This window comes from Thamnophis sirtalis, unplaced genomic scaffold (assembly GCF_051295495.1).
Source record: "Thamnophis sirtalis isolate CommonGarterSnake01/CBP01778 unplaced genomic scaffold, rThaSir2_p1.2 scaffold_9, whole genome shotgun sequence".
Classification (NCBI taxonomy): domain Eukaryota; kingdom Metazoa; phylum Chordata; class Lepidosauria; order Squamata; family Natricidae; genus Thamnophis; species Thamnophis sirtalis.
The window spans coordinates 17,058,976-17,079,222 of record NW_028261389.1 but is presented as its reverse complement, the minus strand read 5'-3'; the positions used below and the strand labels follow the sequence as shown (position 1 = coordinate 17,079,222).

The 20,247-nt window shown below is 41.9% G+C and overlaps 1 protein-coding gene across 2 annotated transcripts in view; it reads right to left on the bottom strand.

Moving 5' to 3' along the window:
• Positions 1 to 313: 313 nt before the first annotated feature.
• The window catches only part of LOC106553070 (sodium- and chloride-dependent betaine transporter), a 99,236-nt gene continuing 79,302 nt past the window's right edge, over positions 314 to 20,247 (bottom strand). For both annotated transcript variants that reach the window (XM_087722939.1, XM_087722940.1), the window contains exons 13-15: positions 18,937 to 19,037; positions 10,559 to 10,729; positions 314 to 1,303 (exon numbers count right to left, since the gene is read on the bottom strand). In XM_087722939.1, coding sequence (XP_087579065.1) covers positions 1,154 to 1,303; positions 10,559 to 10,729; positions 18,937 to 19,037 — 422 coding nt within the window. In that variant the 3' untranslated portion in view covers positions 314 to 1,153. The remainder of the gene's footprint in view (positions 1,304 to 10,558; positions 10,730 to 18,936; positions 19,038 to 20,247) is intronic.

The window sequence follows — 20,247 nt, the reverse complement described above, 5'->3', positions numbered from 1 at the left end:
GTGGTTAGAGTGCACTACTGCAGGCTACTTCTGCTGATTGCCGGCTGCCTGCAATTTGGCAGTTCAAATCCCACCAGGCTCAAGGTTGACTCAGCCTTCCATCCTTCTGAGGTGGGTAAAATGAGGACCCAGATTGTTAGGGACAATATGCTGACTATGTAAACCGCTTAGAGAGGGCTGTAAAGCATTGTAAAGCGGTATATAAGTCTAAGTGCTATTGCTATTCCCAAATTGGTTCTTTCTTATGTGTTTCCCACACACACTAAGGCAATTTTGGTGTTTCCTTTTTTACAGCAGCTGCCATTTGAGTCACTTTTTTCTCTCTCTAGTTTTCCACCAACTTAAGGATGTCACACGGAGCAGTGTCAGATGAGGTATATTCAAACTGAAGGACTGTCAGCCTTTTGGTGCCAATCTTTTCTCCAAAAGATGAAAGAGAGAATGTGAAGGAAAGTATCTCACAAAATTATTTTGCTTCCGATTTGCCATTTTTCCCTCCTCTGGGCAACCCCAGCGGGAGAGACTGTTCAATCAACTTTAATTTAGAAAGTCCAAACAGAGTGGTATGATATTTGCCTTCACCTGTACACATTAATGTAAACCATTGAGAACAATAGAAAAAAAAAAGAGTAATCCATCAAAGTTGTCCAAGATGCATTCATCCTGCTGTCACACACATTTAGCTAATCTCAGAGGTTCCTGGATTAGGGTTGTTTTTTTTTCACAGAATCATTGACATGGCATCAAAGAGTAGAGGTAGCAGTGGAAGAATGATTAAAGAAAGGATGAGTCAGGTTGACCAGCTTCAACAGGTGGTTTTCAGGTACTGATCAGGCTGTGTATTTAATTCTTGCAAACAGAAAACAACACAGTTCAAGGATAGAGTGTATATGCAGCATAGTTCCCTTCTCCAACGATGTCAATGAGAAGAATTTCATGAAGATCTTGAGCTGTGGTCCTCTTCACTGCGATGACTTTACAGTTGCTCTTGTGCTGATGGAAAAAGCAAGGGTTGGTTCCTTTCCATCCAGTGATCCGTTCTTAGAAATTGCTGACATCTTAAGAGAATAAGAAAGACCTCGGAGGAAACTCAACCTGAAGAAGTAGACATCTTCAGAAATATGAAGAGACTCTTCCAGAATGTCAGAAAGCACTAGAAGTTGGTTTCCTTCCCCGTCTTGCCAAGCACTTCCTTGACTGGACGCTGGGATCCCACTTCAGAACATTCACGTCCAGAAGTGCCCATCAGATGCTTCTTTGGCTGGGGCAAGTCTTCTGATGGAGTAGTGAGCTGGCGTAAGCGCTGTGGAAAGACAAGGAGAATGGCAGACAATATCTCTGTTAATTAAACAATCAGGCAAATTGACACCCTAAATTAATCTGCCTTAGTTGGGGTGGACAAAGGCAGCCCAAAAGCCCATCCATGAGATTTTCATAAGGAACGTTTATTGGAATATACACTTAAAAGAGCAGAAGGGAAATGGCTTACTGCTTTGTGCTATTCTCCTTTTAGGTTCACTGCTTGTTGACATAGGCTAAGGTAAAGATTCCCCTCACACATATGTGCTAGGTGTGCCTGACTCTAGGGGGCAGGGTTCATCTCTGTTTCAAAGCCGAAGAGCCAGCGCTGTCCGAAGACATCTCCGTGGCCATGTGGCCAGCATGACTAAATGCCAAAGGCACACAGAACACTGTTACCTTCTCACCAAAGGTGGTCCCTATTTTTCTACTAGCATTTTTACATGCTTTCGAACTGCTAGGAGGTGGGACAAGTAATGGGAGCTCCATTATGCAGCACTAGGGACTTGAACCACAAACTGCCGACCTTTCTGATCAACAAGCTCAGTGTTTTAGCCACTGAGCCACCGTGTCCCTTCTGACATATGATAGCACACAATAAAATTCCCAGCAATGCTTACAGTAGGGATGTTTTTAACAGAATGCATGCTTACAAAAGCATGGGATTAGGAAGAAAAACACTCTCATTTATTGTGACAATTAGAGATGAGAATTTTGCTTCCATTAAGCCATTTGGGTATTTATTTCCCAAACTTAAATTTGTTTTGTCCCATTTCTATAAGGATTTGCTTCTTTGTTTTTACATCTCGTGAGAATATGCCCATTGTCACTGTCATTTAGCCAGTATATGCACATTCATGCAATTATAGCTAACTAGATATTTTTATATTCAATTTTTAATCAGAAAAATACATTACAAAGCTTGCAATAGCGTTGTTTTTGGTTCATATATTGGTTTGAGAAGTGTAAATTAGATAAACGTGCATTTAAATGCGCAGCAAACTAGCGATTCTTCCATACCCATGAGGGGAAAGGTTTCATACATCAGATTCCTATGTGAAAAGTTCTGTCTCTAATAGCTTTGAAATAATCAGCAACTTCATCTTTTCTCTCCATAATGATCTCATGAATAAACTGAACAGTGTTTCACAACCTGGAGACCCACATAGGCTATAGGACTCAGAGGTGGTATTCATCAGGTTCTGACCAGTTCTGGAGAACCGGTAGTGGAAATTTTGAATAGTTCGGAGAACCAGTAAATACCACCTCTGACTGGCTCTGCTCCCATCTATTCTCTGCCTCCCGAGTCCAAGCTGATCGAGAGGAAATGGGGATTTTACAGCATCCTTCCCCTGGAGTATGGAGGGAATGGAGATTTTGTAGTAACCTTTCCCTGCCACGCCCACCAAGCCACGCCCACCAAGCCATGGCCACATAACCGGTAGTAAAAAAATTTGAATCCCACCACTGACAGTGAGATTCAACTTCACTCTGAAAGCTCTCTGCAAAAAATAAGCTAAGGCTCCTGAAAAAGGCCATAGGTGTTCTATCCCAAGCCTCTACAATATATACGGATGCAGACTTGGCTGTCTGTCACAACTAAGGAGGGAGATAAGCAACCCCTTGGCTGGGAGCCCAGAAAGCTATCTCTATGAAACAAGGCTTGAATCCCCCGAAATTCTCCCAATCTTTTTCTACGGCTGGATCAGTAAATTGTTGTTTCCTGCAAAATTCCCCTCCGGTCGCCCCACTTATAAGCTCTCTGGGAGGGGCCAATCAGTAGCCACCTATTCTTATTTCCTTCTGTGACCCTTTTTCCAAAGCTGCTCCCTCCTCCTCGCAACCCTACGCATACGTAGGTCAGGGACAGCCTCCCTCTGTTCTTCCTCAAAGCTCCCTGACTCAGACACCACCTGGTGGTCAACAGGCCTCTCTAGTCCCTGCTCTGACTCCAAACATCCCCCAGAGTCTTCCTCAGCCTCCAGGGCAGTCCCATAGTGTTCATCGCGGGCCGCTGTTGGGCCACAACAATAGGTTTATTCCCTGCTAGCCTCACTCTTTCAGAACTGCCATTATCTGCTTCTCTGGTTCACCCAACGCTAGTCATTTGAGAAATGAGTGTATGAAGATTCTCCCAGAGTGTTGCATGAAGTGATCAGTTTTCTTCTGAGAACCATCTGTCCTTAAGGCTCTAATACAACTGTGGTAACTGCAAGAATAGAATCTCCTCAGAAGGTTCATCGTGAAGATGGAAGGAGAGATACTGTTTCTATCATGGAAACTGGTAAGGTAAAGGTTCCCCTTGCACATATGTGCTAGTCATTACTGACTCTAGGGGGCGGTGCTCATCTCCGTTTCAAAGTCAAAGAGGCAGCACTTTCTGAAGACGTCTCTGTGGTCATGTGGCCGGCATGACTAAACGCCAAAGGTGCACAGGCCGCTGTTACCTTCCTGCCAAAGGTGGTTCCTATTTTTCTACTTGCATTTTTACATGCTTTCAAACTGCTAGGTTGGCAGAAGCTGGGACAAGTAATGATAGCTAACTCTGTTACATGACGCTAGGGATTCGAACCGCCAAACTGCTGACCTTTCTGATTGACAAGCTCAGTGTCTTAGCCACTGAGCCACCACGTTCCTTATGGAAACTGGTATAAATAGTAAATAAAATTAATCAAACCATTTTTCATGAGTTGCTCAACAATCAAGAAGCCGCCACTCAAATTCAGAGGTCCACGTGCAACTCTGGCTTGCTCATTTGGATTGCGACCCAAGTTTTCTCTAAAATAGAACAACAAAATGTTGTCCTCTCCTTACTTAAGGTTAATGTAAGAGCTCTTAGTTTTCACAACTCCTGATGTTTTCTCAGAGATTCTCTTTACATTCAGATGGAGGCTTTATCATGTGAGAAGTTGCCAAATGGATGTGATTAGGCCACCTCTGGGGCAAATTGCTATACTCCAGGAGTTATATGTACTGAACAGTATGGTTGCTCTCTAGAGTATTCCAATATCATTTTTTTTAAATGATTATGTTCTCCAGAATGGTTGCGCAAATGGAAATATTAGTAGTTATAGTACTTACAGGAGCCCTATAATCAAATCCACTGGCGGGGTGACTAATATGTTTTTTAAGGTACTTGGGTAGTAGAACATTCATAGACCAAATGTTGATTTGAAGAGTAAAACTGAGGCTGACTGTGCTTTTCTCTTTGGAAGTAATTTTAAAAGTTTCTACTTCTGGTACTATTAATTAACAGATTTTCTCACTCTATTTTTCTATTAAATGGTGTGCAAAATTTACTCTAGGTCAAATGGAATTTTTTTTTGTTTTAATTATTATGTAATAACTGATGTTTTTAACATTTGCTCCAGCTGTTTGTGTTAATTATATTCCGCGTTGTTTGTTTTGGCCTTTGGCAATAACAATAAGCTGAATTGCAAAGAGGAACCCCAATGTAAATTATGTTTTGCCTTCACCTTCTTCATTTAGTCTAGTTACAGTCTATTACATCAAGCTCAATTCAGACTCAAGCCATGCTATTCCACATTCAGATTGAAAGGATTCTACCCTAGATTTTAAAGCAATGTGGTTTTCCCCATCCCAATTCTTAATATACATTTGCAGAGCAAAATGGGATGGAGAATGCCTCTCCCTATAGCACTTAAACTGATATACTGCTTCACAATGCTTTACAGCCCTCTCTAAATGGTTTTACAGAGTCAGCTTATAGCTCCGAACAATTTGGGTCCTCATCTTACCCACCTCGGAAGGACGGACAGCTGAGTCAACCTTGAGGCTGGTGGGATTTGAACTGCCAAATTGCAGTCAGCCGGCAATCAGCAGAAGTAACCTACAGCACTGCACTCTAACCACTGCGCCACTGAGGCTCTCCCTGATAGGCAACCTAAGGTAAACTCCACATGCTGAATTGATCCTTTTTTTTTTTGAAAGAAGTGTGATCTAAGAGCACAAGTTTTTTTTAGATTAGACTTCCTCAATTGGAATATTGTCCAGATGAAGAATTTGAAATACTCAGAATTCACAACCCGATGTAACAGTTGCTGAGATTTTGAGTGATGAAGTCCACATGGCTGAAGGATTGCCCAGGTTGGCAGTTAAAAAGTACCATATTTTTTGGAGTATAAGAAACACCTTTTTCCCTCAAAAAAGAGACTGAAAATCTGGGTGCGTCTTATACACTGAATACAGTATTTTTTGCCTCCAGAAATCCTGCCCCCTTCACCAAAATGGCCATGCATAGCTTTTAGGAGGCTTTCAGAGAGTTCCTGGGGGCTGGGGAGGGCAGAAATGAGGCCATTTTTTGCTCAATTTCCCCCCCCCCAAGCCGCCAGGAGCACCTTATAAGCCTCCTAAAGGCTATTCATGCTCTTTTTTTTTAAACAAAAAAATGGGCCTGTTTTGGTGAAAAATGGGACATTTTGGGAGGTTTGCAGAGTGTAAAAACTTTTTTTTTAATTTCCTCTTCAAAACCTTGGTGCATCTTATACTCCAGTGCATCTTAAACTCCCAAAAATACAGTAACTTAAAAATGACCTCCAATACTGAGGGGCTACTTCAGAGGAATATCTGCAATCTATCATCATCTTTTAATGACCCCATAATCCCTTGCAGGTTGGAGTCTGGGCAACTGAATGGAGCTAGAGTGTTTAATGGCCAGATGCCCTTCCTGTCACCAATGCAGAGTTTTGTTCAGCAGATATATTCTCATGCCCAGAGAGAGAAATATCTGCCTCTACCTAGGATTGAACTCATGGCCTCCTGATTGTGAGGCGAGAGCTCCACCTCTAGGCCACTGCACCACTCCTAAGGACATCTACAATCTATGTAACATGTAAACAAGCAAATGAAGGTGATTTCAGAGGAAATGGCTAGAAATTACATTCTGGTAAATCTACTTTCTTCCAAGCTTAGGCTCCAAATCATAGAAATGTACAAACTAAGGTTCATAATGCAAGAACTACATCAGGAGTAACTTTGGCATACACACACAGGCACACAAATTATTTGTGTTAAATAAGTAGACTGAAGTGAGAACTAATGGACTTTAGAGCAGGGTATCCACCCTTAGCAACTTTAAGACTTGTAGACTTTAAGTCCCAGAATTCCCAGCCAGTAAGACTGGCTGCACAATTCTGAGAGTTGAAGTCCACATATCTTAAAGCTATCAAGGGTGGATCTATATATATGGCTGTCTGTGCGTATGGTCCAGCATAACTCTGGAACACCTTGAGCAATTTCAATTAAACTTGGTACACAGATGACTTACTCTCTGGAAACAAATACTGTGGGGGTAAGAAACCCCTAAAACCTAAAAACAGGGGGTGTGTTCTGTTAAGATACAGCCTGTTGTGCCTTAAAATGGCTTCTACTGTACTGCCATAAAATCATTTCTACTGTACAGTGCAGTGGAGTTGCCATAGTAATAGCTTCACAGTATTCCACAAGGGGGCTCCCTCTGGTAAGGGGAAAATCCAACATTAGAAATTACATTTGGTCTGGACATTCCCCCACCCCCACTATAAATAAATACCTGGGCAATGCTAGTTTAACAATAAAAGCAACAACCCAGGTAGCCTTATATAAATCAAACTGTTGAAAAGAAGATTGTTTTAAATATCCATAAGTGATATGTGAGCTGTCACTTCAGAACAAATTTCTAATCTACAAACACATGAATTATGTCTGCATATATTCTGGTTGACCTTCAGTTCCTGACAAAATGTCAGGTAGAACTTTCAAACTCAAAGAAACTAAGTCTTGGTTTAAAATGGACTCATACACATATTCAGCATAAATCCCACGGAATTTCATTGGGATTTCAGTTTGTGCAATCTTGCAGCCGCTAACTAGGTGTTCCACTATTTCTTCAGCTCCTTTGTGAAGATGGCATTTGCAGTCTGCTTATCATTATTGCGTTTTTAATATTTTAATTAAAACATAAAAAGAAGATTAAAAACTAGCAAGAACTAAGGCAAAGTAAGAAAAAAAGAAAAAAAAATAGGAAAGAAGCCAAAAGTATAAAAAGAAAGAACTATAGGAAGTTAATACCCATCCTTCTCCTACAAAAAATGAGACATTTTAGGAAATATTAAAAGGGCAGAATATTTCCCCTAAAAGGGAGGTAGAAGCTCAGACACAACCCCACCTCTTTATCAATGGGCCATTAAGGCTTGGGCCAGTCTATTCTACATAATAAAGATCTGCCTCCTTTAGGCAGAGCCATAATAAGAATCCCAAAGCCCTTTCATTACATAATCACCCAGCAAGAGTCAACCAAGCTTGGGACTCAGGACAGCCTATAGAGTTGCCCCTTCGAGGCCCCATGGGAGTCTGACAACCAATCAGAATACTCAAATTCAAAAGCCCAGAGAGGGTATAAACATAGGCACTCTCAGTATCTTCAAGGCATGTGATCCTGTCCACCATTTAAACCATCTTTCCAAACAGCCGCCATGTTTCCAGTGTCTTTCTCTCCACTAGGAACTGAACCCAGAGGGACATTTTTCCAACAGAATGAAAAGAAATAGAAAACGGTCATTTCTGATTTCCTTTGCAATGGTTGTAACTACAAATACAAAATTACCTCTTACTTTATGGTTACAAAAGAAACCCTACTCTTTTTCCTACAATCTATAATCTAGCTACGTTTTTTCCTCAAAATCCCAAATCATAAGATCAACTGGTTCTGTTCGTTGCAAAAAGTCTATACTATACGGAAGATCTTAGAATGCACAGAGATGCATAAATCAACCAAAGAAATTCAAGGAAAGGAGGAAACAGGGTGCTATTTAATTTGGGAGAAATGGTGTAAGTGGTTAGATGATAGAAATAGGAAATAAGAATTTGGAAAATGTAATTTGTACTATAGAAGAAGTAGGAATTAGTGATAAGAATGTAGGGAAATAGGATTTACAAAAGTAGGAATAGTTATATATTAGTAGAAGAACAATAAAGATTATCTGATACAAATAACCAAACATAGATTGATAAGCAAAAGAGTAAGAAATAATAGGATTATAAGTGTAAAACGACATAGAGATGTATTGAGAGGGAAATAGTGTTTGTAAAGATGCACCGATAGAAATCTGCTGTAAGAAGGAACATGAAGTTCCGATGTTAGTGTTGTGTAAGTTTTTGTCAATGTGTATTAGTGTTTATAATAAAAAATAAAATTAAAATTAAAAAGATAAAAAGTCTATATTATAAGAGGAAATCCTGTAAGAGGTTTCCAGTCAGCAGTATATGCAGATATTGTCTTTTCTCTAATCAAGAAAATCCATTTAGCCACTCTGCAAATACCATCCTCTTCAACAATTGTTAGTCTTGGCTGCTTTTGACCTTACCATATTTTGCTTCAAGCTTCACTTCCTTTCTTTTGCTCTCTGGGTCTTTGTCTCATGTTATCCAGCTGAGGTGGCTATTAAACCAGGGCTGACATCTCATGTCATTTGTTATTACATCAATATCATTAATCAGTAAATAAAGTTTTGGGGACATGGCATCACCTTTCTAAAGTCTTGGGGATGGCATTGCTGCAAAGTTTATTTCAGAACTTGTGTGGGGTTTCCCAGCATTTTGAACTGAAATACAGTTCAAATTATTCCATGAAGTTAAATGTTCATTTTCTTGAAAGCATTGAGTTCTATTGTTCTCCTCTATTGTCATCCTATAATCTCCTATAATCCTCTATCAATGAGCAGAAATGGCTGGGTTTACACATTGGCTTCTGCCGTGGTTTATTTTAATCATGGTTTGTGGAAACACAAATCCAGGACTTTTTCAGTGGTTCAATAAGTCATAGTAGTTGAACATGTAAAATTAAACTGTCACGAATCCATTATTTATAATGCTAAAACCAAACAATTCACATAATGAATCAGTGTAATTTGTGAATTCAACCAATGGTTTACCTATAGTTATTGCAACATACTGTATTAACCATGGTCATAACATGAAGTAAGTTTTGAATTTTACAGGCACTTCTTAGTTTGGTCCCCATTTGCTAATGCCTCAGTATTCTGAGGTAGAGCAACAATTATAACTATGCGTGTCAATTAGACAACATAGCAATCTATGGTTGGTAGTGACTGGTTCTGATTTGTTATCATTTGCACAGTTTCAAAGTTAGAAGACAAAGTTAGAAGCATAGCTAGAAGAAATTTAAAAAGTGCACTTTGTCAGTTTGAAAAAAGATTGAGGTGTGAGACATTTCTTAAGGGTTTGGGGATTAAGCTCCTTCCTGTCTTTCATTATTTGCAAATATTTTCCACTTGATTTGATCAGTCCAACGCAGAGGTGGGTTCCTACTGGTTCGCACTGGTTCGGTAGAACCGGTTCGTCAAATCTACCGTACCTTTTAGAAGAGGTTCCACCAGTGGACCCGGAAAGCAGGCCACACCTACAGAAGAGGTTCCAAAATTTTTTGAAACCTGCCACTGGTCCAACGGCAGTGATGATTCAGAACAAGAGGCAGACAAACTAGATATATTTAAAATACACAAACAGCCTTTATGAAGAAGCCTTTGAAGCACTAAGGGTTTAGTCTTCTCCAATGATCAATAGCCAAATTTGCTTTTGTTAGTTAGTTTTTTCATGTAGGAGAAGGCATCTGACTTTCTTCCATTACGAAGAAGCACCAACCCAGCTTTCATGGTGTGGCTTGACTTTATGGCAGGAGTGTCAAACTCAAGGCCTGTGGGCCGGATGCAGCCTGCAATATGGTTGGATCTGGCCCATGGGGCCATCCTGGAAAATGTAAGGGGCCGGCCCGTGTCAATTCAGCCTAGTCTGCCCGCATCACTTCGTCCTGGTCTACCCAATGTGAAGAGGAAACATTGGGCCAGTGTGGCTTTGTCTCAATCTACCCAATACAAAGAGAAAACATGCCAATAATTTGGGGAATGGTGTCAAGCTGACCATGCCGATCCAGCTGGCCATACCCATCTGGTCACACCCAGTGAGTGGTATCAAGCTGGCCACACCCACCCAGTCAGGCATGCCCGCCTAGCTCCCTCAAGGTCAACCACAGCCCCGATGCAGCCCTCAATGAAATTGACTTTGACACCCCTGCTTTAGGGCTTATGTTATCATGGGGAAATGACTGTCCTAGGATACAGAATGAATCTTTTTCAGTAATACAAATGGTCTGAAAGAACCTGTCAGTTCTGTCTCTCATGAACGATCATGTAAAATAACCAAACAAGGTTCTGCGACCTCAGAGAAGTTCCATTCCCATTACCTCTTTGAAAGATCCTTTGGTTTTCAGGAAGCTGAATATAATGTAGGACGGTACGCAGATCATAGAGGACAAGGCCAACACCCAACCGACTGCTATCCCCCACGGAGGATATTCATAAACGTTGTTGTATTTGAGGGGTTCATATTTAATGAGTGAAAACAGGAAGGTAGCCTGAGGATGACAAGAACAGACAGCATGTCAGCTATGCAGTAGCAAATTAGAAACATCTGTAAGAGATAATTAAAGAGAATAAAAATACATTTAATCAAGGTCTTTCAGCGTGACCCTTTTCAGCCCTGAGCAAACTGAATCTATAGTGAACTCCGATCGCGTCAGCAAAAACCGAGATGGTAGTTAGGATCTGCTCAGTGACTGCTGGCTTCAGCTCAGACTTGGGTGTTTTAGCTTTCCATTTTTATTTTTATTTTTGCTTTCTGCCCCGGAGTATAGGAAATCCTTGACCACAACCGAAATTAACAACAAATTTCTGTTGTTAAGTGAAACATTTGCTAAGCGACTTTTGCCCCGTGTTACGACCTTTCTTGTCAAAGTTGTTAACTGCATCACTGCAGTTCAGGAGTGGCGTTCACTTACCTTCCCTATTTCCGTTCGCAATTGTGAGTGGGTGCATGCGGTCAGCCTCCTCTGCGTATGTGCTCAGCCTTCCGTGCATGCGCTTTTAGCTAAAAAAGGACCTAAATGGGATGCTATAGAGCCGGGGTGGGTGGGCCGTGACCCGTCAAAAGCGCGGAGGACAAAATCGCGCTCGACGAAAGCGCGCATGTGATGTCATCACAGCGCGACGAAAAAAAATAAAAATTGAAATAAAATTAAAATTAAAGCAAGCCGATTCACATAAAGGTAAGGGTTAGGTTAAGGGTTAGGGTTAGGGTTAGGTTAAGGGTTAGCGTTAGGTTTTTCATTACGTTAACGGTTAGGTTTAGGGTTAGATTTAGGGTTAGGTTAAGGGTTAGGTTTAGGGTTAGGTTTAGGGTTAGGTTTTGGGGGGTTAGGGGAAGGTTTTAGCTTTATTTTTACATTTTTCGATCACAGCGCGATGTTTTCGTCGCGCTGTGATGACGTCAAATGCGCGCTTTCGTCGAGCGCGATTTTGTCCTCCGCGATTTTGTGGTGGAACCGGGTGGGCAGGGTCACCAGCGACTTCTGTTACTGGTTCGGGTGAACCGGTCTGAACTGGTAGAATACCACCTCTGCTGCAGTTGTTAAGTTAGTAACATGGTTATTAAGTGAATCTGGCTTCCTCGTTGACTAGCACTGATGATATTACCAGGTTTGTGTAATGAAACATCTGTAAGAAATCAAGCAAGCTGGGAGAGCACCAAGCCCCCCCCCCACCTTCATTGACTTTATCTGTCAGATGGTCACTAAATATGATCACATGTCCTTGGGACACAGCCACAGTCATGAGTCAGCTATCAAGCATCTGAATTTTGATGCTGCAATGGTTGTAAGTGTGAAAAATGGCCATGTATCACTTTTTTCAGTGCTGCTATAAGTGGTCACTAAGGCAGAGGTGGGTTCCTACTGGTTCAACATGACCGTTCCCCGCTGAAGATCAAGGACTCCTCTGTGGAGATCGTAGAGAGCACCAAATTCCTTGGTGTTCATCTGGTGGATAATTTCACCTGGTCCCTCAACACTGGTTCCATAACAAGGAAGGCTCAGCAGCAGCATCTTTACTTTCTTAGGAAACTGAGGAAGGCACAGCTTCCACCACACATCCTCACAACCTTCTACAGAGGGACCATCGAGAGCACCCTGAGCAGCTGCATCACCACCTAGTTTGAGAATTGCACCGTTTTGGATCACAAGACCCTACAGAGAATAGTGAAGACGACAGAGAAGATCATTGGGATTGTTCTTCCCTCTGTTATGGACATATACACTACACACTGCATTCGTAAAGCCAGAAACATTGTGGCTGACCACACACACCCCTCATGCACGTTCTTTACTGCCATCTGGAAAAAGGTACAGAAGCATTCAGGCTTGCACAAACAGAATGTGTAACAGTTTCTTTCCACAAGCCATCAGGCTCCTTAACACTCTCTAAGTTCTTAGATTTAGAGCTATATGTAGTTGTGTCCTGCTCTTTTTCTTTTTATCTATGTTGTCTTAAGGTGGGTTAAAAGGCCCAATTATGACCCACAATTCTACAGGCCATGCTTAATATCAAATACTCTGATCAAAGTTGAGGTTTTGCACCATTAAGCAGAAAACAATTGCTGACAGTTGCTGAAGAAAGCAATATGTATTTTTACACATCTGGGAACAAGCCGACCCAGACAGGGAGTTTCCTGCCATCTTGCAAGATGTGTCCTGTTTATGTCACCCACCCATGATCTATAAGGTGCTGACTATGTATATTGTAAGAATAGTAATTGTTGGCCATCTGGCATAGACAGTTTTTGGTTCCTCTCATTACCTTATATGCTTAAACACTGCCTCTATAGATGATGACGTAAATTGCACTATAAATGTATGGCTTTAAGAACCCTTCGGGGTTCAAACTTCTGATGCTGTTTTTGGCATGTTTGAACCTGTAGGAAGAAATTGCTTTGTAAGAAATGGATCAGTACATGTTGGAGATTTAATCTGTTTGGGCTCCTGGAATCCTGACTATAGTATCTGGTCTTCACCAGCTAACATTACTCAGCCCCCACGTTTTGATATGACCCATTTGAGTTACTTGGATTCTCCTTCTTCTATGGATAACCCATGGAAAGCTCCAGAAGCTATGTACTGGATTTGTGGAAAACTGGCATATGAAACTCTGCCTAGAGATTGGTCTGGCTCATGCATCTTAGGATGGATTAAGCCCTCATTTTTCTTATTACCCATGAAAGCCCGCCAGGTGCTAGGAATCCCATTGTACGAGAAGGTTGGTCTACAGACTAGAAGGAAACGAGAACTTGATACAGTTTTTTCCAATTTCCTTTGTAAGGATTGGGCCACCTTAGAAGACAGTGATGTTTGGAGTTCGGAGAGAATTGTCTGTACCTATGGCAGGGCTACGTGGGCAGAAGATGGGTCATATGGATATCGCACACCCATTTATATGCTAAATAGAATTATTCGCCTTCAAGCAGTACTAGATTTAGCGGGCCAACGTATTGATAAGGCTCTTAATATAATATCCCAGGCTACAGATAAAATAAGGACAGCAGTATATCAGAATCGCTTGGCTTTAGATTACTTGCTGGCTAAAGAAGGGGGCGTATGTGGGAAGTTTAATCTTTCTAATTGTTGCCTGCAAATAGACGAAACTGGAACTGTTGTTAAACAATTGACTACAGAGATGCGTCAACTGACCCACAATCCTGACCAGGTGTGGCGAGGATTCAACTTCAAGGAGATCTTTGGTTCCTGGTTTCCTAGATTGCCAGGCTTGCAAGCTATAGTTGCTTTAATAGGCTTAATTGCTGCAGGATGCGTATTAATTCCTTGTGTTTTACCTATTTTTGTGCGTACTATTTCTAATAGTTTATCCTTAGTAGCGGAACGGAAAGCAACGGCACAGGTAATGGCCTTATGGGAATATGAAAGAATGCAACCAGTGGGAGAATTATCCACCGAACCTGAGTATGTGACTCTTCTGGACGTGTCAGATGAGTCCCAAAGGGGGGACTAAGGTGGGTTAAAAGGCCCAATTATGACCCACAATTCTACAGGCCATGCTTAATATCAAATACTCTGATCAAAGTTGAGGTTTTGCACCATTAAGCAGAAAACAATTGCTGACAGTTGCTGAAGAAAGCAATATGTATTTTTACACATCTGGGAACAAGCCGACCCAGACAGGGAGTTTCCTGCCATCTTGCAAGATGTGTCCTGTTTATGTCACCCACCCATGATCTATAAGGTGCTGACTATGTATATTGTAAGAATAGTAATTGTTGGCCATCTGGCATAGACAGTTTTTGGTTCCTCTCATTACCTTATATGCTTAAACACTGCCTCTATAGATGATGACGTAAATTGCACTATAAATGTATGGCTTTAAGAACCCTTCGGGGTTCAAACTTCTGATGCTGTTTTTGGCATGTTTGAACCTGCGCATTCAATAAACTTTTCCTATATTGCATCGCTTGGCTTCCTGGTCACTTAATTCTACAACAGTCTGATGTAGCACCTTGGTCCTGGGGAAATGTTCTTTTGTTTCACTGTGTATTGTACTGTATATTGTTGAAATGACAATAAAACCTACTTGACTTGACTTGGTTCGGACTGGTTCAGCCAAGTAGGTAGTAACACAGCTGGCCACACTCCTGAACCAGTTCTATCAGCAGCGTCATTGTCGGCACCATCTTTTTTTATCTACTGTGCATGCATGCATAGCACACATCAATGTGCACCTGAAATGCATCCCTGAGCCTGAACCCATTCCTGCCCTAAGGGAATGGCTGTAAGTCAAGGACTCTTCCATGGTACAGCTGGAATGGTTACTGTATTTTTGGCCTGTAAGACGCACCGGTGTATAAAACACACCAAGATTTCGAAGCGATAAGTAAGAAAAAAAACATTTTTGTCCTCCCCGGCCCCCAAGAGCACTCTGCAGGCTTCAACAGTCCTGGGGGAAGGCAAAAACACCCCCATTTTTCATTGAAAGGAGGGCATTTTTCTCTTCCCCAGCCCTGCTGAAGCCTGCAGAATGCTTCTAGGGGGTGGGGGAAGGCAAAAACATCCCTGTTTTGGTGAAAAATGGTCCATTTTTCAACCATTTTTCACAAAAATGGGATGCGGGGGTGGGGCTTTGAGAGGCCAAAAATGGCTGTATTTGGTCTATAAGACACACCATACTCTTTTAGGGGGCGGGGGGGAAGGTGCGTCTTATACTCTGAAAAATATGGTGTATCAATCCAGTGCCATGTATGATTTCTTGGAAAGCTCAGCAGAACATGTTTATTTTGACTCCACAACCTTTTCCATACAAGGACAGATTTGACCGAGGAAAGGAAGGTTGCTGTATTTTCCCTTCAAACCCGTGATGGGCTGCCATTAAGCCTGGCAAGAATTAAGGCTGTATTGTGAAGGAGAGGGAGACTCTTGTATAAATACTTAAGAACAGATGCAGGTTACAAAGGTCAATGTTGGAAGGGGTAAAATAATTCCGCTCCCGTGTTCCTTCTGTAAATCTAGATCGCTTGTAAGGCTCTCTCAGACTGACCTAAGAATCCACAATAGGTATAGTTTGAAGCTGCGGTGTATGTCCGTGAGGAATCATACTTGTTGACAAGGAATAACTTGATGCAATAGGCAGCTCCCCCCCCCAATTAATTTAAAAAAATATATCAACTGGAAAATCCTGGTGCAGGGCTATTTGATACACAACCTAGGTCCAGCTTCAAGCTGGTGATTGAAATGCAGTGAGGGACACGGTGCACCGCTCTTAAGGACCTGGATTGAATTACCTCCAATTTTTTGATATCTTTATAGGCACAATTTCCATGCCATCGAGTATTAGCTCAGCATTTTTGCTCTACAGTATAAAGTGAGATTGCAGTGGAAACATAATTATTTCCCTTGCTGGCTGGGCAAATCTAATTATTACATCAGAATTTTTTTTTCCCCGCATGAGATGAATTTTTTTCTCCTTACCCTTTCCAGGTATTAGAAGATTGAAACACAATTCCTAAGGCATTACATGTTTAAGATGTTTAAAGATCTTAATTTCCTCAAATTGCCAGCAGTTTCCCATTCATGGATGACTTCAATTCATTGCTTTGTGGATATAATCACTTTTAATTTGCTACAATTAATTCCTAATTTTTGTTCCCCACGATAAGCCTTTGAAGCTTGTAAACTCTGATGAATATCAACTTGAAGGTCTTCAAGAAGTTGATCACATCATCTGTGTGTACAAAAACACTTTTGCTAGCATTAGGGCAGGGGTATCAAACTCACACCATCATGGCAGTGTCATGTGATGTATTGGGACTTTTATCCCCCCCCCTTTGTTAAACCTGGGCATGCCCGTCATGTGATGCATCCAACCTGCGGGACAGGAGTTTGGCAGCCCTGCACTAAGGGATGAAATTCAGTTTTGTTTAGGAGAGGGTTAAATAAAGATTAACTATAAAGGGAACCAGAATACAACCTTGTTTAATTAGCAATTGCACTTAGACTTATATACCGCTTCACAGTGCTTTCCAGCCCTCTCTAAGCAGTTTATAGAGTCCGCCTATTGCCCCCAACAATTTGGGTCTTCATTTCACCGACCTCAGAAGGACAGAAGGCTGAGTCAACCTTGAGACTGGTGAGATTTGAACTGCCAAGTTGCAAGCAGCCGGCAATCTGCAGAATAGCTTGCAGTACTGCCACGGTGGCGCAGTGTTTAGAGTGCAGCACTGCGGGCTACTTCTGCTGACTGCCAGCTGTCTGCAATTTGGCAGTTCAAATCTCACCAGGCTCAAGATTGACTCAGCCTTCCATCCTTCCTAGGTGGGTAAAATCAGGACCCAGATTGTTGTGGGACAATAAGCTGACTCTGTAAACTGCTTAGAGAGGGCTGTAAAGCACTGTGAAGCAGTATATAAGTCTAAGTGCTATTTCTGGTGCTATTGCAGAGGTGGATTTCTGCTGGTTTGCCCCAGATCAGGTGAACCAGTAGTGGCAGCGGCAGGAGGCTCTGCCAGCCCACTCAGACACTTCTGCGCATGCACAGAAGCGACGCACGAGCGCACGCGCACAAGCGAACTGGTAATAAAATAAATTGAAACCCACCACTGTGCTATTGCTACTGTATTCTAATCTCTGCACCACCACAGTGAGAATTGGGACTGAAACAGCTCTGCTTACTGTACAATCGACATATAAATATCTTGTAGGGCATCATAATTAATCTAGTAAGACAGAAATCCATAGATTTCTTTAATAATTTCTACCACAATCCTCCCCTAGAGATCAAACTTCCAAATCTACAAAGGTAGCAACAAGGAAGCCTCGAGATCAAGAGTAATATTTTTCTGTTAGATGGTTTACAATAATAAGTATTCAATTGCTGCTTGTTCTCTCTTGAAACATATTTCTTAGTCTGTCGAAACCTGCTCTTTTTCTAAACAATCACTGAGTTTTTCACATGGACCTTTGGCACCTGGTTTATTAAAACATTTCAGAGATTGATCAGACGGAACTTAGCAGGATTAGACGTTATTGCCTTTCTTAATGATTGGGACTGCAAATAATACCAGCGTTTAGGCATCTGAAACAGCACTCAGTATGTGTGAAGAGCGAGGCCAACAGAGGATCTCCCTTCTGCATTAGCTTTTCTAAGTTCTGCAAGAATCAGATCTCCTCAACTGTTTTTCCATTGTTTAGATGGGATATGAGCTTGTAAGTTTCCAGTGTTGAAACTGGAGGCCTGCCAAGAAAGGACTTTATGCGCTAAAAAGACTGCTAAAATATTCAACCTATTTAATAGGCAAACAGTTTAACAGAGATATTGGGCTTTATGCCTGGGCAATGGTTTAGGGCCATGATGGTGAAGCTATGGCGCGTGTGCCAGAGGTGGCATGCAGAGCCCTCTCTGTGGGCATGCATGCCATCGCCAGCTGCTCTTTGAGGGCACCGGAGCACTGGAAAACGGCCCGAAAATTGGCCAAAAGGAGACAATTTTCTGGGCCCTTTTAGGCAGATTTTTGGGCATTTTCAGCCCATTTTGAGGCCAAAAACAGCCCCCCAAACAGCCTGAAAATGGCCCCAAAATGGCCTGGAAACGGACTGGAAAACGGGCTGAAAACGGCTCCCAAGACCAAAAAACTAGCAAGTAGTTTGGGACAAGTAACGGGAGCTCACTCCGTTACTCAGCATTAGGGATTCAAACCACCAAACTGCTGACCTTTCTGATTGACAAGCTCAGTGTCTTAGCCACTGAGCCACCACGTCCCAAGTACCAATAGAAGAGTATAATTGTAGCTCAGGTTTAACTGTGGGCTCCTGGGTGCTCTCTGAGCTTGGTGATTTTCTTGCAGACATTTCATTACCAAACTGATGATGTCACCTAGTTTGGTAATGAAATGTTGGCAAGAAAACCACCAAGTTCAGAGAGCACCAAGGACCCTTTTGATGTATTTGGAAGGTATATCTGGATCTCCATCTCTCTCTTTCTGTAGATTCCTACCTTTGGCATCTCACTGTAAGCCACTTGAATAGCTCATGACAATGTAAAAATATTGAAACTAAATTAAAAATACCTAACAGGAATTACTACAGCGAACAATGCCAATAGAAAGAATTATACAACAATTAATAGTAACATTTCTGTAATGTCAGGCAAGGGAAATTAAAGAAGGATTTTTTTTCTATGAACATTGCCATCCTTGCCATATATGTGTAAAAGACACAGTCAAGGTACTTACCAGACAAAGACCAGGTGTGAGGAAGAGCCAGCAATATTTAATCAGGGGCCAGGGTCTGTAGCCAATCATATCTTCAATATTGTCATAAAAACGATCAGCTCCTAGACCATTACAAAAGAGAACTTTATATAAACCTCATGCTGTCAGAAACCAGCCAGATAAAGAAAAAAGCCACCCCTCTCGCCTGGAATTCAATTCCCTAGCTTCCCTAGGAAGTCCCTACCATTCTTTTAGAAAGTGTTACCTTCAGGTTATGCCTGTTGTAATCTCCAGCAGTGGTGGGATTCTATTTTTTTTACTACCAGTACTGTGAGCATGGCTTGGTGGGCGTGGCATGGCTTGGTGGGCGTGGCAGGGGTTACTGTAAAATCTCCATTCCCACCCCACTCCAGGGCAAGTATACTGTAAAATCTCCATCCCACCTCACTCCAGGGAAAGGCTACTGTAAATTCTCCATTCCCACCTCACTCCAGGGCAAGGATACTGTAAATTCTCCATTCCCACCCCACTCCAGGGAAAGGATGCTGTAAAATCTCTATTCCTGCCCCACTCCAGGGGAAGGATACTGCAAAATCTCCATTCCCATCCCACTCTAGGGAAAGGATACTGTAAAATCTCCATTCCCACCCCACTCCAGGGGAAGGATACTGCAAAATATCCATTCCCACCCCACTCAAGGGAAATGATACTGTAAATTCTCCATTCCCACCCCACTCCAGGGAAAGGATACTGTAAATTCTCCATTCCCACCCCACTCCAGGGAAAGGATACTGTAAAATCTCCATTCCCACTCCACTCCAGAGGAAGGTTACTGCAAAATCCTCATTTCTTCCCGATCAGCTGGGACTCGGGAGGCAGAGAATAGATAGGGTGGGGCCAGTCAGAGGTGGTATTTCCCGGTTCTCATAATTTCCACTACCGGTTCTCCAGAACTGGTCAGAAGCTGCTGAATACCACCTCTTTTCCCCAGCCATCATGAGCAATAGAAGAGACGTTTGTATTATTGGACATTAGGCAAATGTGAGGTAGTCTAAATGATGGGATCTGTAGTCTAACAACTCAGCAGGCTGAGAAATGCTGCTCCAATGGATAAAGAGGCAATTTTGTCACCTTCATGAGGGATTAGAGTTTTAATCTAAAGGCCTCTCGGACCTCTGTACAATAGGCTGTCATTATTAATATTGATCATGTCTGAAGGAGCAAATAAAAGGGATATTATTCAAATTGTTAGATATAGTCAAATGATAACAGAAGAAAGTCAGTACTGACGAATTTGTAGAAAATCTGTAGAAACCGATCATTTTTATTTAC